The sequence below is a fragment of the Mytilus galloprovincialis genome, chromosome 8, assembly GCF_965363235.1.
Source record: "Mytilus galloprovincialis chromosome 8, xbMytGall1.hap1.1, whole genome shotgun sequence".
NCBI lineage: Eukaryota > Metazoa > Mollusca > Bivalvia > Mytilida > Mytilidae > Mytilus > Mytilus galloprovincialis.
Window position 1 is genome coordinate 27,657,869 of NC_134845.1, and position 22,017 is coordinate 27,679,885.

At 30.5% G+C, this 22,017-nt stretch overlaps 1 protein-coding gene across 1 annotated transcript in view; it reads right to left on the reverse strand.

Moving 5' to 3' along the window:
* LOC143085467 (uncharacterized) overlaps nucleotides 1–22,017 on the reverse strand; it is a 45,514-nt gene that overhangs the window by 21,253 nt on the left and 2,244 nt on the right. Inside the window, exons 3-15 of the mRNA XM_076261825.1 lie at nucleotides 21,514–21,712; nucleotides 20,787–20,826; nucleotides 20,316–20,381; nucleotides 19,723–19,789; nucleotides 18,818–18,898; nucleotides 17,923–18,000; nucleotides 14,602–14,671; nucleotides 13,789–13,853; nucleotides 13,272–13,338; nucleotides 12,070–12,118; nucleotides 10,350–10,418; nucleotides 9,631–9,704; nucleotides 7,907–8,058 (exon numbers count right to left, since the gene is read on the reverse strand). Coding sequence (XP_076117940.1) covers nucleotides 7,907–8,058; nucleotides 9,631–9,704; nucleotides 10,350–10,418; nucleotides 12,070–12,118; nucleotides 13,272–13,338; nucleotides 13,789–13,853; nucleotides 14,602–14,671; nucleotides 17,923–18,000; nucleotides 18,818–18,898; nucleotides 19,723–19,789; nucleotides 20,316–20,381; nucleotides 20,787–20,826; nucleotides 21,514–21,712 — 1,077 coding nt within the window. The remainder of the gene's footprint in view (nucleotides 1–7,906; nucleotides 8,059–9,630; nucleotides 9,705–10,349; nucleotides 10,419–12,069; nucleotides 12,119–13,271; nucleotides 13,339–13,788; nucleotides 13,854–14,601; nucleotides 14,672–17,922; nucleotides 18,001–18,817; nucleotides 18,899–19,722; nucleotides 19,790–20,315; nucleotides 20,382–20,786; nucleotides 20,827–21,513; nucleotides 21,713–22,017) is intronic.

The following is a 22,017-nucleotide window of genomic DNA, read 5'->3' on the forward strand; positions in this document are numbered from 1 at the left end:
AAATTTGTGTCAGATTGGAAAATGAACTAGACCTTTAGGAATTGATCTCATAATTTAATATGGAGCCATCGTATGCGACCCCTACCCGGTAACAAAAATAAACATGTCAAGCGGCAATATTTATCACCAGAGATTACAAGTCAAAAGAGGATGATAAGTCTCCAAAATGCTTGCCAAACTGGAACTACAACAAGATCTCCAGACAAGGACGAACAAAACATTCACGCAAACATTAGTATTTATGTACAAAGAAGTTGAGGGGCTGATTCACGCTATTGAACCAGACGAATTCCCCTTAAAAGCATGTCCGAAGAGAACCATAACTGCCGAGAAATTCAAAGAATACCACGAAACAATTATTATGGAAAAGCAAGTAAAGAATAACTCTTACTGTGAGTGTATTGACATTCCGCCAAGTAAAACACCGTACAATATTCAAACTCACTTTAGGGCCTTAATAATATGGTACAAGTCAAATCGGCACCTGGTTAAATCGACATCTAGTCAAATCGGCACCTATTTAAAGTCAATTAGGCAGCCAATAATAAATAAAAATAATTCAACCTTTAAAAATGTGAATAAACATGATAAAATTAGGTTAATATTTCTGGCCAACCCCTTCCTTATCTACCTTTTCTTGGGTAAATACTGTAAAATTTCTGGACAACCCATTCCTTATTTTTACTGTTTTTGCTTAAAATACTGTTAACATATATATTAAACAAATCTGACATGGGTGCCGAATTGACTATATCAAGTGCCGATTTAACCAGGTGCCAATTTGACTAGATGCCGATTTGACTATACCGGGTGCCGAATTGACCAGGTGCCGATTTAACCAAGTGCCGATTTGACTAGAATTCCGTAAGATAGTGATCGCGCCGATCAGGGTGAACGATCCCACCTCGCCAATAAAACCGTTGTATTAAAGCCAGCATCGATATCGACAATTTATGCACATTTCAATGCACATGTCATACAGATACAGTCTGTTACAGACTCTACTGTTGTAACTTTGTAAACAAAGATTGAGTCGGATGTCCGGTACTTCGATCTGTCTTATAACCAATAGAAAGTGTACCAACACGGACACATTATATTTTCTTATAAAAAAAGGCAGTGGTTTGTAAAAAGAAAAGACTATCAAGTTTTCCCCGATTAATTATAGATTTTTAATGTTTTAACAATGTTTTAGTTTTATTTCACATAATCAATAAAGTTATAAAAATAGATTTATGAGTATCTTAACAACATTGGTTGTACACTTCGATCTTTTTGGTAATAAGAAGGACCAGAGGTATGCAAACTGGTTCCCGGTTGATTACTACACAGAAATCATGATAAAGCAAATTCCAGTTTAAATGTAAAATAGTAAATACGAAACCAAGAGCGGTAGACGGAGAAATGTAATGGAAAGTAAATACGAACCAAGCGCGGTAGGCAGAGAAATGTAATGGAAGTTCAGTTCACTAGTATAGAAACATGCCGCTGAAAGCGTCATTTTTCAAAAACGCGTGTCGAAAACGTAGATTGATTGAGTCGGAAGATAATTTTTATCATTGCCTACCGTATATCACTTTCACTTCCATTCGGCAACATTTCTTCACCACACGTGTGTTTCAAAATTCTATTTCTATGAGCTACTGAATTATTTTCTTTCAAAACCCGTTTCCGTTTTCGTTTTCTTGGCACAAATACTTGTAAATCGAGACTGTCGTTCACGTAGATTTTGGCCGCCATTTGTTTACGGTTTCGATAGAAGAAAGATAACTCGGGCTCCATAACGGACAATAACTCTTCCAGACGAGTTGTACAATACCCCCAGCGTTGATGTGCGATTACTGAACTATTAATTAAAAAATAATTTTTAACTGCAATAATAATCGATGGAACTTCTTTACTTTATGACTTAACCCCAGTAATGCCTTAATTCTTCCACATGTGAATGAGATAAAGCTTTCCAATAAATAAAAGTAAATGAACCCAAAAAGTGATTTTTTTTTTTTAAAGTTCTAAATCCATGAAATTTCCAATAAATTTGATTTGAGTCATGGGGGTTGTATAATATAAAAAAATATTTAAGCATAAATGAATGTACTACAAATAAGAAAATATTCAACTGTATCTCAAGACAAAGAGCCTAGTGAATTATTTTTTTTAAATTGTTGAAATTAAAATCTGAACTATGTACAGTACGCCCAGAGAGTTTGTAATCCCAAACTCCATACACCGAGTTTTTTCCTGGTGTGACACCAGGAAACTCCGACATCACTCCCTAAATTCTCGGAGAAATTTGGGAGTATTCCCTCCGACTTCCGCGTAAATCCGTTACCTTTTGTTTATTGTATTAGCGACATCTCTTCCAATCTGGAGTGACGCGGTGTCACACCAGGTAATTAATTGCCCTAATCCTTCTGATCTATGCCGGCACGCGACAGTCAAGGTATGCGAGATTTCTAATGTAATTAAACAATTGTATTTCCTGTCTATTGATTATCAGTTTATATCTGATTGCTTGAAACAAATGAAAGATTAAAATAAAAATCAAAACGTTGTTGTTAATTCTTTTAATTACTCTGTACATCTAAATCAATTTTTAAAAACAACTATATTTGATTTTGACTTCCGTTTTTTATCAGTAAATAAATATTTAATTTACTAAAAGAGATATAATTGTGTAACAATAAACTGAGACTAACGCTGAATAAATTAGGGTAGTTTAAAGAAAAGTGACACGTCTCGAAGTTTTTTTATACAAGTAAAAAAGAAAATATTACACTATCTGTTATGCTAATAAGTCTACGCCATTTCCATTTTACGATTACAAAATAAAAGTTTTAAAAAGCAAAAGGTTGTTGTTATTAAATGCTTCCAACTGCATTAAAGTTTTATAAAAAAAAATTCTATACTTGATTATGACCTCGGGTTTTTTTTATCGGTAATTTATATAACTTACGAAAAGAGACATACTTGCGTGAAAATAAACGGAAATTAACGCTGAAGGTATAAAATGTGAGAAAGAAAGAAAATTACGTGTCTTAAAACTTGTATATGCAAGAAAAAAAGAAAATACTTTTCACCATTCCTTATGCTTAATAAGTCTACGGCATTTTCTCTTCACGATTTGTTAGCATTACTTTAGGATAAATAATACATTTCGGCTACAACAGGAATACTTCTATAGCTGCATCAACTCGTCGTTGCATAATATTCATTTACGCACAATGAATGTAAACTTTTGTGTTGTATTTAGAACAGTGATCTTTAAATATTTTTAAAGCAATTAATTGCCGTGGGAAGACGATACGCATCTCAGTGATCAACAGTGCGTAGTTGAACTTGAACTTGACTTTGCTCACATTATTGAATGCTAAAAATAGTGACATCAATTTTGTTCACGAGATTTTTATTTGGCGGGAAATAGTATCATGTAACAGTAAACTCAGGTGACCTTTCTGGATAACCGTGGGAAAATTCATTCAAGTTAAACTTGCTTTCTAATGATTGACATAAATTTGTGTGCGTTAAGATTGAGGCTCTAGAAGGTACTTTTACAATTGATTAACCGGATTCTAAATTGTATTCCTTTTCTGAATTAACCAACATCAGCCGTTTATTTTTACGTTTCTCAATCAACAGAGGACATAAAACCGGACATTATTTATACGTCCATAGTCAACACTATATATTAATGGTAGATGAAAACAGGATGCATGTCGTTCAGTTCCTGATGGGCGTTGGTAGAGATCCTCTGTGAAATTTTGCCGATCGTAAAAATCCGATCCACATTTTTTTTTTACATATTTCTTTCTTGTAGAACACGATATAATTTCATTTAAATATTCTATTTTATAATTGTTGAATACTTCTTTTTATATTTCGCCGAGGACTTTTAACGAGCTGTAAAATACGGATTGCGCCAATCCAATTTTATTTTAAATAATTAAAGATCAATAACAGATCATAACGGATAAACAAAAATTTTCTCCATATAATTAAATGTTTAAAGGTTGTGATTATTGTGTTGTGTCTGGGCGGCGAATGTATCTCAGTATTTATGAATATAGGGCTGCCACATTGCATACAAAACTATTTGTCACTTTACAGTTTCTTTTTTAAATTCAAATATTTCAAGTCGGTAATCTACCGAGGTAGTGAAACATAATATTTTACATTTCAAAATAAATTGAAAGTAACAGAGTTCACGTGCTGATCCGATAATTAACTCTTGGGTTTAATTTAGATTGGACATATTACCGTAAAAAACATCATTTTGTTTTAAGCCAGTTGATATTAATTATATAATATTGAACTATTAATGAACCGAATATTGCTCACTGAGTAGGTCATAAAAGGTTCTAATTGTGGTAAAATCATCTTTGTTGAAAAAACAAAATTATGACCTGATCGGACTATAATGAAAATACAAAATAATTGTTTTAATCGTATTTTTATACGTTTGTACGTTGTATGTCATATGACAATGACATGGGCATATACATACCAGAATAATTATCTTATTTTAAATAAAAATGTCACACTTTTATCTGACAATGAAAGGACATTTTAATAAATAACGTATTTTAAAGCACTCAGGTGCAATCAAGATCGATTAAATGTACAAAGGTAATAAATCAGGCTAATCCGATGATGTTGTCACGCGTCATTAATTTTCAGTACATCCGATGGGCAATAAACCAATAAACAGCCACGCGGTGTTGGGAGAGAATCTTTGGAGGAAATTGGGAGTATAATCCGTGATTCGCGGTGTCTCACCGCTACACTCGGAAATCGGTGATTAGAGTTCGCGATTACATACTCTCTGGGCGTACTGTAGTCAAAATTTAGGATGTATAAGATAACATAAAATAGACCACTTTCGAGTTCATCCGTCACCGGCAAAAACTCGTCAATTATACACGCCTTTATGACGTCATTTACCAGATAGAGGGGCTCGCCTGTATCCCTGCACTATTTACGTTCATCAAGCGTCTTAGTGATCGTCTTTGTGCAGGATAAACTAGAAATAATGGTTGCTCTGTAGGTACTTACTGACATTTCCCTAATGACAGCAGTGTTGATTGTCAATTTTGAGAATTCAATTTGCCGAATAATTCGTACAATATAGAATTATAGTTTTCCAACCACTCGCTCAACATTGGAAGGAAGTGACGACGCCCCCAAACGCACAAATGACGATGATAAAGGCGCGTATAATTGACGAGTTTTTTCCGGTGACGGATGAACTCGAAAGTGGTCTATTGACAAATACATCAACTGTTGTTTGTTAAAGCAGCACAAATAAATACCAAAAGCTGCCAATTAATATTTTATAAATTTATTTTCATCATAGTTAAATTTATTAATCACATGCAGTAGGGGTATTAAAAGAAGATAATATATGCAGACAACTACTGAGTACTGTTTTATTTAAACTCATGATATGTACACACAGATTCAAGTCATTGAAAACTAGTGCCAAAAAGGGATTAAAATACATCATGTACATGTTTTACTGCAAAATGCAGTTTTAAAATTCATTGATGGAAAGCTACATCAGGGAGCTGATATAGTTTGTAATAACATTTGAAAGCCATGAAATTTGTTTTAGTTTATAATGCTGCATACTCGTTGAATAGGAGGATTCATATCATAAATTTTGATTTTGAAACTGAGTGAGGACAATAGAACTTATTTTTTTATTTTCTGTTTATATTGTTGGGTTATTTAATTGAATGATTTGTCAAAAAGTGAATAAAAATTACTTGAGTAATTAATTAATCTATTACATCCAGAAGCAAGTGTTACTTACATATAAGCCTATATATTAATGTGGTATGAAGATACCTGCTTATGTGTACTAGTCCCATAAACAGTGTAAATTTAAGAAGCTGACTTACAAGGTAACAGCTACAAGACCCTAATGTGGTCCCATTATCCCATTTCCAATTTGATCAGTTTTTTCTCTTACTCGTTACTACTACATGTATATGACTTGGCATCTGAGAGAAGATGCAATTTATATACTATTTGAAGTCCCTTTTTGAACACAAAAAAGATGTTTCCTAGTGTTAAAAATGGTTGCTTATATTGGCATTACAAATTGTAATAAACTTTAGGCATTGCCGCACTGGTCATTCATCTTTTGTGTTTGTGTGCAACATGAGGGGGGAGTTCTTCCTCATAATTTCCAAAACAAAAAAATAAACCCATATTAATTGTTTTCAGAAACATACAGGAACAGTATTATTTTACAATAATAAATGATGCCATCTCAAGATTAATCAGAAGCAGCAGACAACACCTTATGTTATTTCACTTTTGGGAAAAAATCACTTCCCTTCAGCAGAGACAAATTATTTTTTAATTTTTTTTCCCTTTCCAATTCTGAAAAAAATAATTTTCCCTTCCCTTCTAAAACAAATATATTTTTTTTCACTTCCCTTCTTTGACAATGTTTTTCTTTTTTTTAAATGAGAAAGAAAACAATTTGGACATAAAAATAATCATCTTGGCATCTTTCAGGTTTTTTTTACTCTCTGTCAACATTGTTTTTCAAAACAACTTTTAAAATTTTGTATGCTGAACAAGACTTTTAAAAACCTCTGTCACAAGGCAAGATACACCATGGAAACTAATTTACACTCGATTAAAATACGAATAAGATTGCAGAATATTGTCTCATCTTTCGAAACCACTTTTATGTAAAATAATAAAGCTATGAGATGTAACAACACGTGTGTTTATGAACCGCACTATTTATAGACTCAGCTGTCAATTTTGTCAATATCCGGTTCTATTTTTAATGAAAGTTGACTTTCGTTTTGTCGACCTACATACTGCAGTACAGCCTTTCAATGAAAAGAAATAAAATCCGTAGCACTACAGACTCATGAGAGTGTCTAAAACGATGAAAAAAGACTCCGACTCAATTGGTAATGAAAGGTTGACTGTCAAGACAATCAAAGTCTCGATTTCAGGTTTTTTTTACAAATATCCTTCTCACAACTCCAAAATATACGGACAATCACTACTTTTGTACAAGTTAAACGACTTTCATGACCGCAGGTTAAGTTTTCTAAATGTTTCAACTCGAAATGAAACTCCTGACCACGATTGTTTATGATTCCGCCATTTTGTTTTTCACGAGGTTTTTTCTCTCAACAATCTTTGAAAAAAACATATTTTAACAGTGTTTTTACGCCCGATACTAAAATATCGAATGCATTTGGTGTTTATCATAACATCCATGGAGCAACGGGGCCAAGAAACATGTTTAAACATTATTTTTACTGTTTGCACTGTGACCGTCTAAAAATAGAAATCTATGTATCCTTAAGGATACATTCGGCATCTACACCGGTGTGCCAAAAGGATACATTCGGCATGCGCGTGGGTGTGCCAAAAGGATACATTCGGCATGAAAGGGTTAAACATGGCTTGAAAATTGGCATGTAGAAAGATGACACTTGTACAATTCAGGATAATACTGGTTACTATATATGATGTAAAACTGAAGGTAAAATAATAAGAAAGCTATGAAAATTGCAAAATTTTGTTGAACAGATAGGTATTTTGAATTAGTGGTCTGACACCTCCAAAGGGGTAAAGACTAAAAGCAATCAAAAAGCATGTATTATGATCAATTTGTGTTGCTGGGGTACTGCCTGATAATTACTCATTTTAAAACAGTATCCAAATAAAACAAAGAAAGTGAGTATTTATCATGTTGTTTTATGATGGTAATTGAAGAATAATTGTAAAACATTTTCTGAATGAAATTGAAAACAATATCTAAATATAATATGCTAAATTCACCATTTCACAATTTAAAGGACTATGGGTAATTTTATGGTTCATACCCCAAATTGAAATACAATCAATAATAATTCTAATCCTGACTTACCCTTTAAAGATAGTCATATGAAATAGTCCTGGTAAAACAAAAGCTAACATGGTACAACAGGTTGCTCCTACTAATGCCATGAGGGTAGCAAAGTTTGGAATAACCATAACTACCATTCCTGTGATTAATACCATAATAACACGTAAAGCATTCTGAAAAAAAAAAAGAATTATTATTCATACACTCATCTAAATTTATAGTTTATAAGATATTCCACCCAATAAGATATCTCTCAATTAATAGTTGCATACTTTTCAATGAAAATCAAACTATATAAGATTGATGTGCTCTATCTAGTTGGATGAAGTGGAGGAATCTTTTTTGCTAATGTTATTTTGATAGATGAAACAAATTAAAACATTTTTCTGAAAGAATTGCTTGTTGTCCAGTAGCAAATTATTTCATGCATATTCAAGACAATAGCGGAAAAAAACTGACATCATAATTGAATTCAACCTAGGAAAAACAGACAAATAAACTCATTTTTATAGTTTGTTCTCTTGTTGTAACATCACTGTCCCAGGTAAAGGGCAGGGTTTGTGCCTTCAAACTAATCTATAAACTTGAGAGGACTTGCTACCATAAAACAATAAATATTTAAGTCTAAAACAGACAACTTGTTCAGATGTGGTAATGATATTGAAGAAAGTGAACACTACCTGCACCATACTGCAGGGCTCCAAAATGGTCATATATTCCGGACATTGTGTAATGTCCGGTAAAAGTCCGGCTGGGCAAAGCATGAAACGGTCATATACATTTTAGTTTTCAAGGCTTTCTTCTGTCATTTTAACGTAATTCACGATCTTTTTGACCAAACTTTTGCCTTACATCAACACATTTCCTGTCATAAAAGTGACATGATGATTAATTACTATCAAAACAACCCCTACTCCAATACTTTCTAATTTTAATCAAGGCTAATTAGTTGTTGGACAGGTGATATCTACCTATTTAGATGACAGGTAAACTATGTTCAGTACCGGACATCGTATAAATTGATCGGTCTGTTCTCAATTATTTTCTTACATTTCAGCGGTTTGTAGCTCATTGATTTAGTCCAAAAGATTAAAATTATAAAAAATTAGTTTATCTACATGATTTGATGAAAAATTTTAAAAGGTTTAAATGAAAAATCGTCAGAACTACGTTGAATGAACTAGAACACGTGTGCGCATGTGCAAAGGTGGGAAATTTAATTATGCATCCTTTATTTCTTTAAAATGCTAAAATTATCATTGATACCTGTATCTAAACATTTTAAGTATTTTGTTGAAGAAATAACATGGAAAGAGCTTCTTCACTCAGTAATGCTTTGAAACGTACATGGATTTTACGTATCCGTTTATGGTCCATGTTTTACCATTGTCAAGTCAACATCCGGTTTTAGAAAAACGTGATTTTAAAAACGAAAATAAAGTTTTTGACATGTCATTTTGCACAAATAAAGAGTCTATGGCAGATATGAGCACGCTGGTGTGCACACTTTGAATGATGCACTGCCAATTTAACAGTTTACATCCAAACATCAAATTCATATCAAAGTAAAGTTTAAAATCGTTTTTTAATCTAATGTCATTATCATTGGAATGGCCATCTGATTACCATAATTGCCTTTTGTGACTAAGTCTTAAGGGATTAAAATCGGAATCAGATATAAAATGTCCGGCTGGCTCAAATGTTTTTTGGAAGCCCTGCCATACTGAATATCAAACATTACTTACGCCTCTCCATATATGTTTTTCTGGATTTGACATTAAATAACCTTCTAAAATTTTCATCACAGGGAACATCATTACTGAAAATTAATGTAAAATAAAGTTATGTTTGTGTAAATTTAATACAAAGTTCAAGTACATATAAAATATCTATCATTAATAGTCACAAAGTCTTCAACTAAAACTGAAGACTGAGCAGACAAACAAGATTCATTAACAGCTCAAGTTAATTTTTTGTATATTAAATTTCTTCTAAAAAGTAAAATAACAAAAATACCGAACTCCTAGGAAAATTCAAAACGGAAAGTCTGTATTTAAATGGCAAAACCAAAAGCTCAAACACTTCAAACAAATGGATAACAACTGTCATATTCCTGATTTGGTACAGGCTTTTTCTTATACGGAAAATGGTGGATTAAACCTGGTTTTAAGGCTAGCTTAATCTCTCACTTGTATGACAGTCATATAAAATTCCATTATATTGACATCAATATATAGAAGTAAACCATTATAGGTCAAGGTACAGTCTTCAACACAGAGACTTGGCTGTTTGGAAGTGCTTTTTACATTGTCTCAACACTCAATGCATTAAATGCATTAAAAGGTAGTCTTTGGGTCCATGTATAAATTGTATTATGAATGATTTTCTTCGTGAAATAATGAAGTCTATTTTGTTTTATTCTAATGTTTTTCACAAAAATATGTCAGTTAATGGTCTTACTAACCTGGATATGTAAAAAATAATGCTAGACAAAGTAAAGATTTGACAATGACAGCAAAGTCTAATGAATCACCTGAAAAAGAAACAACAGCAATATTATTTTATATAATACCTAATCTATTTTGTGAAGTCCTGACTGGTTCATTGCAGTAACCCAGCAGAATCAATCATACTCTATAACGCCCACCCCTGTCTTGCAATCTTAATTTTGGAACAGTAACAGTAAACATTACAAAAATATAAATTTGGTACTAGAAAAAATATGTATCTGTCAATGCCTGTTTTTGAAATATGTGCATTGAAAAAAAAAATATAATATAATGAATTTTTATTTTATAATTAAAATCAGTATTTTTTTCATATCAGAGAAGAAATCAGACAAAATAAGAAAGATATCTTAATTGTTAAATGTACTCTCTGTCTACAGTATATAACTTCTATGTACTGAATAGGATATGCAAATAAAGAAATTAAAAGTACACTTCAGTACTGCTGTACTAATAATTGGATAAATTCTATAGATCTTCTATAAAATGCATGTATAACTTCATGTCTTTGTTATTGACATGTAGTTACTTTATTATCTGAAAACATTTAAAATATAAATCTCCCATAGATTTTAATAATATACTGCACTTTTAGAACACCCACAATACACTGTGATATTGATTTATGATTTAATGAACCATAAAATCCCTTTTACTAAACACCTACATCTGCACCTAAATATATTGAAACTGATTTCATAGCTTAAATTGATTCATTTCATTTTCATTACTTTCTGTCATTTTTTTCACTTAAAATTAAAGAAACCTTTGTGAGCACTCAGGCATAATCCACGCCCCCACATTGTCATAAGTGCAAACATAATCTCACCAGATTCTTAAGTTTCAAGACTCCTAACTAAAGTTAACTGAAAAAAAATCTTGCACATCAACATATAATTTCCTCATTAACTTCAAAGTTTCATCAAATTTTGTAGTGTACTTATAGAGGAATTTTGATGACAAAAGTTGTAGTAGTAAATTTAGGCCAAAATTTTAAGTTTAAAGGGACAAAACTCCTAGAAAAAAACTAAATCATAATTTCCTGTCAACATGCATATCTACATCAGATGTTATTATTAACAAAGTTTCATGAAATTTTTTTGTTTGGTTTTAGAGGAAATAGGATGACAAAATTAGGACAGAAAGACTAACAGGTCAAAAACAAATAAGACCAGATGAGAAAACATTATCAATTCCATAAACATTTGCAAGTTTTTATAGTTGCAAGAATTTAGAATGGATAGATTTCTCAAATACAAGAAATTGCACTTTCAACTTTTATAAGCATTAAAATTGTATACAGTCTTTTCTAAAATCGAATAAATTGATCTCACATTTATGTCCACTATTCAATCGTGAAAAATGCATGCAAAAAAAATATCATAATTTATAACATATATTATCGCTATTTTGTGCATTTTTCCTTTGATCTTTTTTTGTGATAATTTTTCATATCATGCTACTGGCTTGAGATGGAAAATTATCGCTAGAAACTTAGGAGGCATGTTGCGTTGTTAATGAAAGAGACATGAAATTGACAAGGTTGCATAGGTAAAATAGCGATAAACAGATTACCATTGGTCATCCATACTGGCTCAAGTGAGAAAATCAATCTCGTTGAGATGATCAACGATAATCTATAAATATGGCCTACTATTACTAATCACAAATACGAACCTTTTGGTAGATTTAATGTTATGATTTCATCTGTTTGTGGACCAAATGACTGAAATAAATATAAGTGAATAAATCTCTGGATATAAATGCATTTAATTTTTTTTATCATAATTAACAGACTTTACTTTCAATAGAATTTTTCTGAACATGTTTTGAAAATATTCAGACTAGCACCCTGCCCTTTTCAAATCCTGGCTAGAACACTGATTCTGAAATCTGTATGAAAAGATTACAGTTATTGATATTACTCCATGGGTTTGTTCTTCAATTCACAGTTGTGGCTTTATTTCATGTTTGCAAATAAATTCAGTCAAAACTGTACTAAGTGGCGTTCTAAGTTTGCAGTGAGGAGAGAGTTTTTTTGCTTTAGTTGAAAGCCTCAATGTATCTTTCAGATGAAGAACAGCAACAAAAGCGCTTTGTTGTATAGATGGGTTGTTGACAAACTGATGTATACCCAAACATCTCTATTATCTTTTTTCTAAAGAATCAAAAGTTGATGGTTTCTCAACTAATTGATGAGGGTGGTTTTAATGTACTTTACTACACATGAGGGTCTTGCTTTCCTCTTAATTTTAGAGTTCTTATAAGTCCACTCAAATGATTGTGAAAGGATAGGAGGGTTTTCTTTTAGAAAATAGACAATTTCAGGTTGCATATTCATTTGTTGGAAGGAAAAAAATCCAAAGTAAATTAGTAGAGGATGAATATTGGAAGTCCCTTCCAACCCTCTCATATCAATTTAAATGAAATAACATTTGAAAAAAAATGACATTTTAAGGATGTTTGCTGCTCAGTTTCAAAATAAATAACTGTCCATAAAACTAGTATATATTGATAGGGGATTAATTGAGGAATCAAAATAGCAAAAAGAAATATAGGGGTCAATGTGCTTGTTTTCAAGATATTAGTCATTGGAATTTCATCTGGAAAATGTTCTCTCTTGATTTTTCATAGCTTTATCATTGACCAGTAAAGTTTCTCAAAAACTATTAAAAAATAAATAAGATTTTATAAGACTTTTACAAATGGCTTATTATAATATACGTACATGTGAAAGATTTATTAAAAGAAAAATGGGAATTCATGAGCAAATTTTTTTAAGGCATTCAAATGGATAAAACCAGAGGATTTTGAAAATCTGACAAAAATTCCAAAACATGACAAGCAAACATCCTTAAAGCAAGAATAAAACAACATACCAAATAGCCAGCTGATCCAAATGATATGTACAAAAATGTTACTATAAACATTGTAAATATAAAATACCTGAAAAAGAGAGACAAAAAATATTTCTCAATACTTAAAAATGATTATTAATGGTAAAAGTACTGCAAACAATGTGAAAGGCTAATATCTGCAACAAAATAATTAACTACATTTTTCTTTACAAATAATTTACTGCTCCAACATTTGTGACAGGGTAACAGATAAAGATATTTTTTTTTTACAGTAAACGTTTTTTGATTTTCAACCCATGTTAATACATGGCAGTTTTCCCTTCTTTTTATCATTTTCATTTCTTTACATAAAGACAAATTCAATATTTTTTTCTTCTTTAAATTTAATGCATTTCTATTTTATTCTTATTACTGGGGGTAATATGTTCAAACACAAAAATACCTCTAAAGACCTAACATGCAGTAACAAGCCTATAAAATACATGTTTTTTTTAATGTAATCTGAACATTAACGTTTTAACTAATAATATAAACTTACGTTTTAAATTGTTTCCTGACTTCCTTCGCTAAAGAAGATTCTAATGATAATATCATACCAGCACCCTGAAAATAAACAAAATGTAAAGTATTGATAAAAGTTACCAAAATGAAAATTCTGAATTATGTTTAGCAAAAATCAAAGTAATAAAACAACTTGAAATTTGAAAGCTTAAGGGTTATAGCAAAAAGAAACTATTTATCTCATTAGATGCAACTTTGCAAAAATATATGTTAACAATTTGCATCTCTGATTGAGAAAATTGTTTAAAATATAACTAGGATAAATAAATTGTTGACAGGTTTCATTTATTATGCGACACAAATAAATCTGCTAGCTGCATCTGTTTTTTGTTGTTTTTTATTTTGAGTTATTTCCCTTTTAAATTTAATTTAATCTTTGTTTTAAGTCCAAATATTCTAGAACATAATGTGAGTTGTATAAATCTAATTCAATGATAAACTATAGCTAGAATGTATGACTAACATAAGAAGCCATCCTACAACAAAAACAGATTATTTATAACAGTATGACCTTTCAGAATGATAGAACAAAAATGCATGTGTTATGGTTCTGAGCATTGTTGAATCAAATTATTGGAAAACCATAAGTAAGTAAAAAATTCTGAGAGCTCTCACACTTAACACTGCCAAGCTGCTAACTTAAAAAGAAGTAATTTTGTTCAGTAGTACTTGAGAAAAGTTTGAACAAAATATTTGTTGGAAGGACGGACAGACAGTGTGACTGAAATATGAATACAACTCCTATAGAGTTGTGAAAAATTAAACTTTAAATTATAAACTTTAAACTTACTTCATAACAATAAATAGCAATACATATAAAAAATGGAAGACCAACTATAGACATCTTCTTTGGATGAATTCTGGAAAGAGAAAATATAGAGCAACTGATAATAAAAAAATGTAACTATAGTTACCTCCATTACGTAAAGGAAACAAAGATATTTTTCTTTTGAAACATGTATGCAAAAATGAAAAGATTTCTCTATTACCTCCTTTCAATATCAAAGGCAGCAACTGAAAAATGTCTATGTAGTTAAATGATAAAAAAAATAAAAAAGTAAAAAGGTAAAGGAAACTGATGAGCACTATTGATTAACATGTCAATTTAAATGAAATTTTAACTTTTGAAATCTTTTCTACACAGCAGTTACGCTTTTCTAACTATTTCTGCATATACAACACTTGTAACACACCTAAATAATAATTGTGAATAAAAGTATAAAAGTAAAAGTGAAGATTATATATTAAACTGTGCACTGAGTGTTGAAAGAAAAAGTAAATTTCAAGACAAAGTTCATAATAAAATATTGTCTCCTCTGAGAAATTGATTTCAATTCTTTTTATTTATTCAGATCAAGTAAATTTACTAGAAATTTGAAGTGTTATTGAGTAAATTACAGGATGAATTACAGCAAAATATGTTGTTTTCCTCTTTTTTTGTTTTGTTCAGTTGCTATCTTATAAAAGTAAATCTAACTTCCTGTTTATTAGTATTTCAGGTATTGAAGTTAAAATTTTGAAATGGTAGCCCACAGCTTAAATTGTGTACCCCATATATACATGTACATTCCTTTACAAGAAAAGCAGAAATTTAAGTAGCCCATATCAAATTTTAGGGGCCATTTGCGAGTAGGTCCCTGCTAAAGTCCTAAACCTCTCAAACCCTGTATTTACAAAATCAAATTTGCTAAAAAAAAAAAAATCTTATTCTGGTAACCAGAGAAATAAATTATATAGAATGCACTAATATAATTGATTTAATGGCTAATAACTCAATAAGTACTACCAAAATAACTTATAATTATTCAACAAAAATATCTACTAAGGTCACAGAAATAAAATTGACTACTGCAGTGAAATCAAGATCAGTTTGAGACTAAAATAGTATGTTAAGTAAGAGATGATTTTTTTCTGGTTCATACTTATGCAAAATTTATACAATTATAATTAGTCTGTTACATAATTTAACAGTTGGATACGTTGTTTCAGATTGATTATTACACACATGTTACATCATATAAATAAAAGTGATGAATGTTATTAGTAACGACAGTATTTGCATGCAGTGTTAATACAATAAAATATTTCTGTTTTGTTTTAATCACCCACAGATATTATCAATTAAGTTTTATAACTGACTTTTGACTCCTTGTTAATACTTTTATAACATGTTATCATTTTTTGCTGTAGGATATTCTGGTACTCAGTTAAGTAAGAGCAATTTAAAGAAGTAAAATCGGACTTTAAATCAGTCCAACTCTGGGCAAAACATATTTGTTTCTTATGATTTTGTCATGTCTTACCACAAAAAAGGTTAACTGTCAAAAAAAATGATATACCCAGAAGTCAAAAGTGAACAATATGAAAATAGTCTATTATCAACCTATCTGAATGTTATTTTAGAAGTATATGCTGATATTTGTGGAGAAATTATCAAGTAGTTTTACAGCTTTAAGAATTGTTCATTATATAACTTTTTACTTAATATAAGGAGAGCTATTAAAAGTACACAACAATTTTCAAAATATACCCTTCTTTTCTAGCACTAAATGAAAAATCACATGATTTATACATACCGAGTTGCCCTAAAACATGGTACAATATGTAAATAACAACATAAACATTGGACAACATTCATCAAGCTAAAGCTTTTCATGCAAGCTAACAGTTGTTAGGCATTCTAGAAGTTGTTAATGCATCCAGTAAATTTGGAATTTCTTGATTTTTCGGCCTGCACTTTTACATCAAAGGTATTCTGAATGTTTTCCTTTAGTAAAATTTAACTACCAAGAATTAGTATTATTTTGGTCAATTTACTACAGAATTATACATTTATAATCCTGGTAGTAAACTGCACTTTTACATCAAATGTTTTGGACGTCTACAAATCCTGATTTTTTTTTTTACCAGCAATTGATATAATCATGGTTAAATTATTAAATATTACACTTTTACAATCCTGTTAACAAATTGATGATAGTCTATTTCAAATATTCAAGACTGATTATTTAACTTCAAAACCCCATGTAATAGGATCTAATGGTTAAGATAAGTATGATATATATCTCTGGATTTAACATTCAGCCAATAACCATCTATGTGGATGTATTAGAATATATTAGTTACAAAAGCAACATCAAAATTTATTATGCAAATCTCTGGGAAGCTATATTATATAGAACATGACAAATGAATCAGAATATTAACTTAAAGGAGAACAAACCAAAAATAATGTGTATTAAACTTTCCATTTTGACTATCAAGTTTCTGTAACATTTAATTGGATTACGAATTTGTTAATCAAATCTGTGTAATTCATTGATGACATTCTAAATTTTTGGTATATTTGGTAAACAAATAATTTCTTGGTTATCCATATTTATTGACAATTTCCACATTTAGGACTTTCTTTCAAAGGAATAAGGACTCAATAAGCTGACTGAATGACTGATTCGGGACTTAATTACCTGTACTTCACCCTTATATTTTGGTTTAAAGTTAGATCTGAAACTATATTTGTTCCATTCCTCCAAAGGAAAAATAGGTAAATTTATGTTTTGTTCCATTGTTAAATATGCCAGAAGTTATTAATTAGTAACTGGTTCTTGACTTTCCATTTTTTGGCAATAAAACTTGTTTGATCTGACCTTGAAAATAACTTTTCATTTCCTGTGATAAGGCTAAATAAACGTGATTTTAACACAACCTTCAATAGCATTTTTTAAAAAGAAAAAAAAATCACAAATATAATATCCCTATAATCAGAAAGTTGATTGTTTTTCACATTTTTTTTCCCCAAGTGGTCATTGTACCACCATTTCCCACAAATAATGCAACACCTCATTTGGGCCCAAAATGTCATGGCACATCACATGTATCAAATTAAACTAAAGGCCTTCTGACATTCTATCCATGTGGAGATGGTTCATAAGTAATTTAATAAGTAATCAATTTTAAAGAATAACATAATAAGTTGGTTTCTTTCTCCTTTAAAGTATAATTAATACATTTAATTAAATTCAGCAAAAGAACAAACCAAAAATCAGAACAAAAATGTAGATGCATATTTAATGTAAAGAATTTATAAAGCTTATTAGTATAATATACTTACTCAACATGTTCAAAATGTTCAAAATCAAACCAAAATACAACAGCAAAGGCAAGAAGATTGGAACACTGGGCCATTAAACTGAAATAACAACAACATGTAAATGATGTAAGTTTCAGCTCTTCTAGTAAAATATTTTTTATACTTTTTCAAATAGTAAAATAATCATCATGCATTTTTGAAGCTTGAATCTTCCCTATTTAAATACATACTAAGTCAGGAATCTTCCCTATTTAAATACATACTAAGTCAGGAATCTGAATCTTCCCTATTTAAATACATACTAAGTCAGGAATCTGAATCTTCCCTATTTAAATACATACTAAGTCAGGAATCTGAATCTTCCCTATTTAAATACATGCCAAGGCTCCGTGTTGAAGGTCGTACATTGACCAATAATGGTTTAATTTTTTTGAATTGTTATTTGGATGGAGAGTTGTCTCATTGGCACTCACACCATATCTTCCTATATCTACTATAAGTCAGGAATCTGATGTATAGTAGTTGTCGTTTGTTTATGTAATTTATACATGTTTCTCGTTTCTCGTTTTTTATATATAGATCAAACAGTTTATTTTTTTTAAATTTTGGGGCCCTTCATAGCTTGATGTTCAGGTTGAGCCAAGCCTCCGTGTTGAAGGATGTACCTTGACCTATCATTGTTTACTTTTATAAATTATGACTTGGATGGAGAGTTATCTCATTGGCACTCATACCACATCTTCCTATACCTATATACAAACTATTAAGATTGTTTTCAAACAATAAATTGCTGCAAAACCAGTTAGAAAAAAAATAAATATCTGTGTTAAAATCACAGTAAAATACAGTATTTTCACTGATATGTCAATCTTTCGATTGTAATCTCACTCAGCTAATTTTGATTAAGAAGCCTTACCTTGTCATAGCCAGACTACCAAGATGTCTAAGTAAGGTCATAAAGCATATTGGTGGCAGTAATATAAGCAACCAGTGTATTCTGCAAAACAATAATTGTGTCCATTAGTAATACTCAATATCTAAATACAGACATTCAAAAAAGTTCAAACAGCATTTTCACACTCATTTTATGTTATGTTATATTTATGATTCAAAAAGTCCAAAGAAATTATGACATATCCATCATGTACATACAATTGTTGTATTAGTCCTTCTGTGCTTATTTCTAGAAGGTGGCACCTCCTAGTGATTTGAAAACATTAGAAATATCTTATTTATGGGAGGAAAAATAAATATAAATGAAATTTCCTTTTCTAAGATACAAGCTTGGACCTTTTATGAGAAAGATATTTTCCAAGATTCTTCTTACTAAATGAACTTAAAACATTATGAAAAGTATCTTTGAATGATCAAGTGTTTCATAATATCATATCTAAATTGTAAAAGTAAAAAGATAAAGAATGTGTGCATGGGACATAAATGATGCCCCTGCATGTATATAACATTATACAAGGACATAACTAAAGAACTATGAAAGTGATGCTACTCAAATTCGAAACTGTGCTGTGCTTTTGGGTCATAAGCAGTGAGAACCAGTTTCATCCCATTTGGAAGAGGCAAACTTAAGTTAGAGAACAGAAACTAATTTTGGGATATTTAGACTGACAAATGTAACACTTAATGCCACCTTTGCAGTTTACTTTAAGGGACCCAGTGCCTTAGGATCAGAAAAGAGCTTGTTTTATGATAGAGTTAGTGCTAATGTTAAGTTAGGTATGGTTTAAGGTTCCTTTACTATAGCTCTATATGGGCAATTATTGGTTGGATATAGTAAATATGGCTACAAAACACCTGTATACTCACAATTTCATAGATCTCATATAGTCAGATAAGTTCTCTGTGATAAATATTAAGTACGCACAACAGAATCCTAAAACATAAAAAAAAATAATAAATAAGTGATTCAAAAAAACATTGGTTGTAACATTCATCAAAGTAAAATTTTTAGAACTAGAAGGTATATGTTGCAAAAATTCATGACAAACCAAAAACATTGACCTTTTATAGCAGGCAAAATCAAGGAAATTGCCTGTCCTAAGTAAGGGCCTGTGATCCAGTGGTTGTCAATTGTTGCTTGTATTTATATATCATATTTGTTTTTCATTTATTATTTTATGCATGATTCAGGCTGTTAGTTTTTTTAATTTAGATTGTTTTACATTTGTCATTTCAGGTCCTTTTAAAGATGACTATGCAGTAAAGGGTTAAACTCATAGTCGAAGGCTGTAAGGGGACCAATCATTGTTAATTTCTGTATTATTTTGTCTTTTGTGATTGGCAATCATACTATATTTTATTGTTAATTTGGGAAGTTTACAATATTACATTGAATGAAGAAATTCATCCCACTGATCACCTAGACTAAGTAAATTACTTCTACACCACAACAATCCTACCTGTTTGTGAAATAACAATAGCTAAATCAACCAGTAATCGACCATGGTATCCTATAGCATAAAATCCTGGAAAATACAAAATAAGAAAATATTTCTAAAATATACCAAGATAAATCATTAAACCATTTAACTACTACATATTATCTTCTTTAAAGAGATGCAACAAGAATCAACAAATTCCAAATTCAAATGTATGTACGTTTTTGTGAAATTTGCACAAAGGTTTCAAAAAATAAAAACTTACTATTCCAAAACGACAGTGGTGCTGATGATAAATTATAAGAACATAATTTGCCTAATTATATGTGGAATATAGCATCATATTTCATTTTTCAACCACTCCTTCAACATTTGAAGCAAGTGACAATGCCCCATAATGCAAGAATGATGTTTGAAAAAACAAAACGTTTTGAAAAAAATGCAACAAACTTGAAAGTGGTCTAATCTGTCTGAATCCTAAGCAGTTCTTACCTACATCTCCATATGACAGGTCGTGACCTGGATCTTCTTCCTGAAATTTAAAAAGAAATATGTATTTTTAGAAAGAATCAGCCTGGAAAGAGACATTATTTATTACTGTGAATGGCATGATGAACTTATATTTGTTCAAAGAAAAATCTTATTTCCTTTTATATATGACTCAAGGTATATAATCCCAAAAAATATGTGCTTGCAATGTATGCTGAAAATTTCATTTAAGATTTAAGCTGGGTGTGTAAGATTTTTCAAAAAACACAGCCGTGAGTTTTAAATGATATCATGGTACATTCAATATCTATGAATATTAATTAGATTTGTAACAGGATGCTGCAATCTTTAACAGTTCGGGAGAAATATCAGAAATCTACTTGTCCAATGTCAACTACTTCACAAAATTTCTACTGCTAAAATAACTAATAGTATACTTGACAAGTAATTGGAAAATATTCACTTTTTATGAGATTTTGGAATACTAGAAATTCAGAAATTATTGGAAAAAATGTGACAGGGTTATAATCGCAATAATTTAAACTCGTGTTGAAGTTTTCTTATGAATTAAATAGTATTTTTCTCAATATATATCACAAAAATAAAATTGCATTTTAGTCCAAAATGACAAAATTGCAATAATAAATTCATGCAATAATTTCTGAATTTACAGTAGTATTTCCACACACCTTGGAAACAATGTATTTGAAACACTTGTTGTACTACCCACCTTATTGACTTCCTCCTCTGTTATTAAGTTAACAAATTCTTGTTTGGCCACCTGTAATGACAGCAGCCCATCCTCTTTGGCATCTGTTTCCTGGACTTTCTTTGGACTGGTTTCTACCTTAGCTTTCTCATTTCTCGGCAGTCTATATTCTGATATTAACTTATATTTACAATCTATTAACAGCAACATTGCTTTTACACTGAAAAAGATCAAGTACACATACATGTATATTAGGGTAAAAGTACAACATAATATTTATCTAATTTACTGGTTGATTAGGATGAATGATTGGTAAATTATTAAACCATGCAAGGAAGTGGCTTTACTCTACATAGTTCAGGCCTCTATGTGACTTTGTGATGAAAAATAGCAATTAAAGCACTGTTCCTTTGTTTAATATTTTCTCAAGTTAATGTAGGTATTTTGGATATGTACAGTGTACATGTATCAGAAGTTCAACTATTAGAAAAAGTGTTTTATAATCTTCATTCTGTAAGGAGCAAA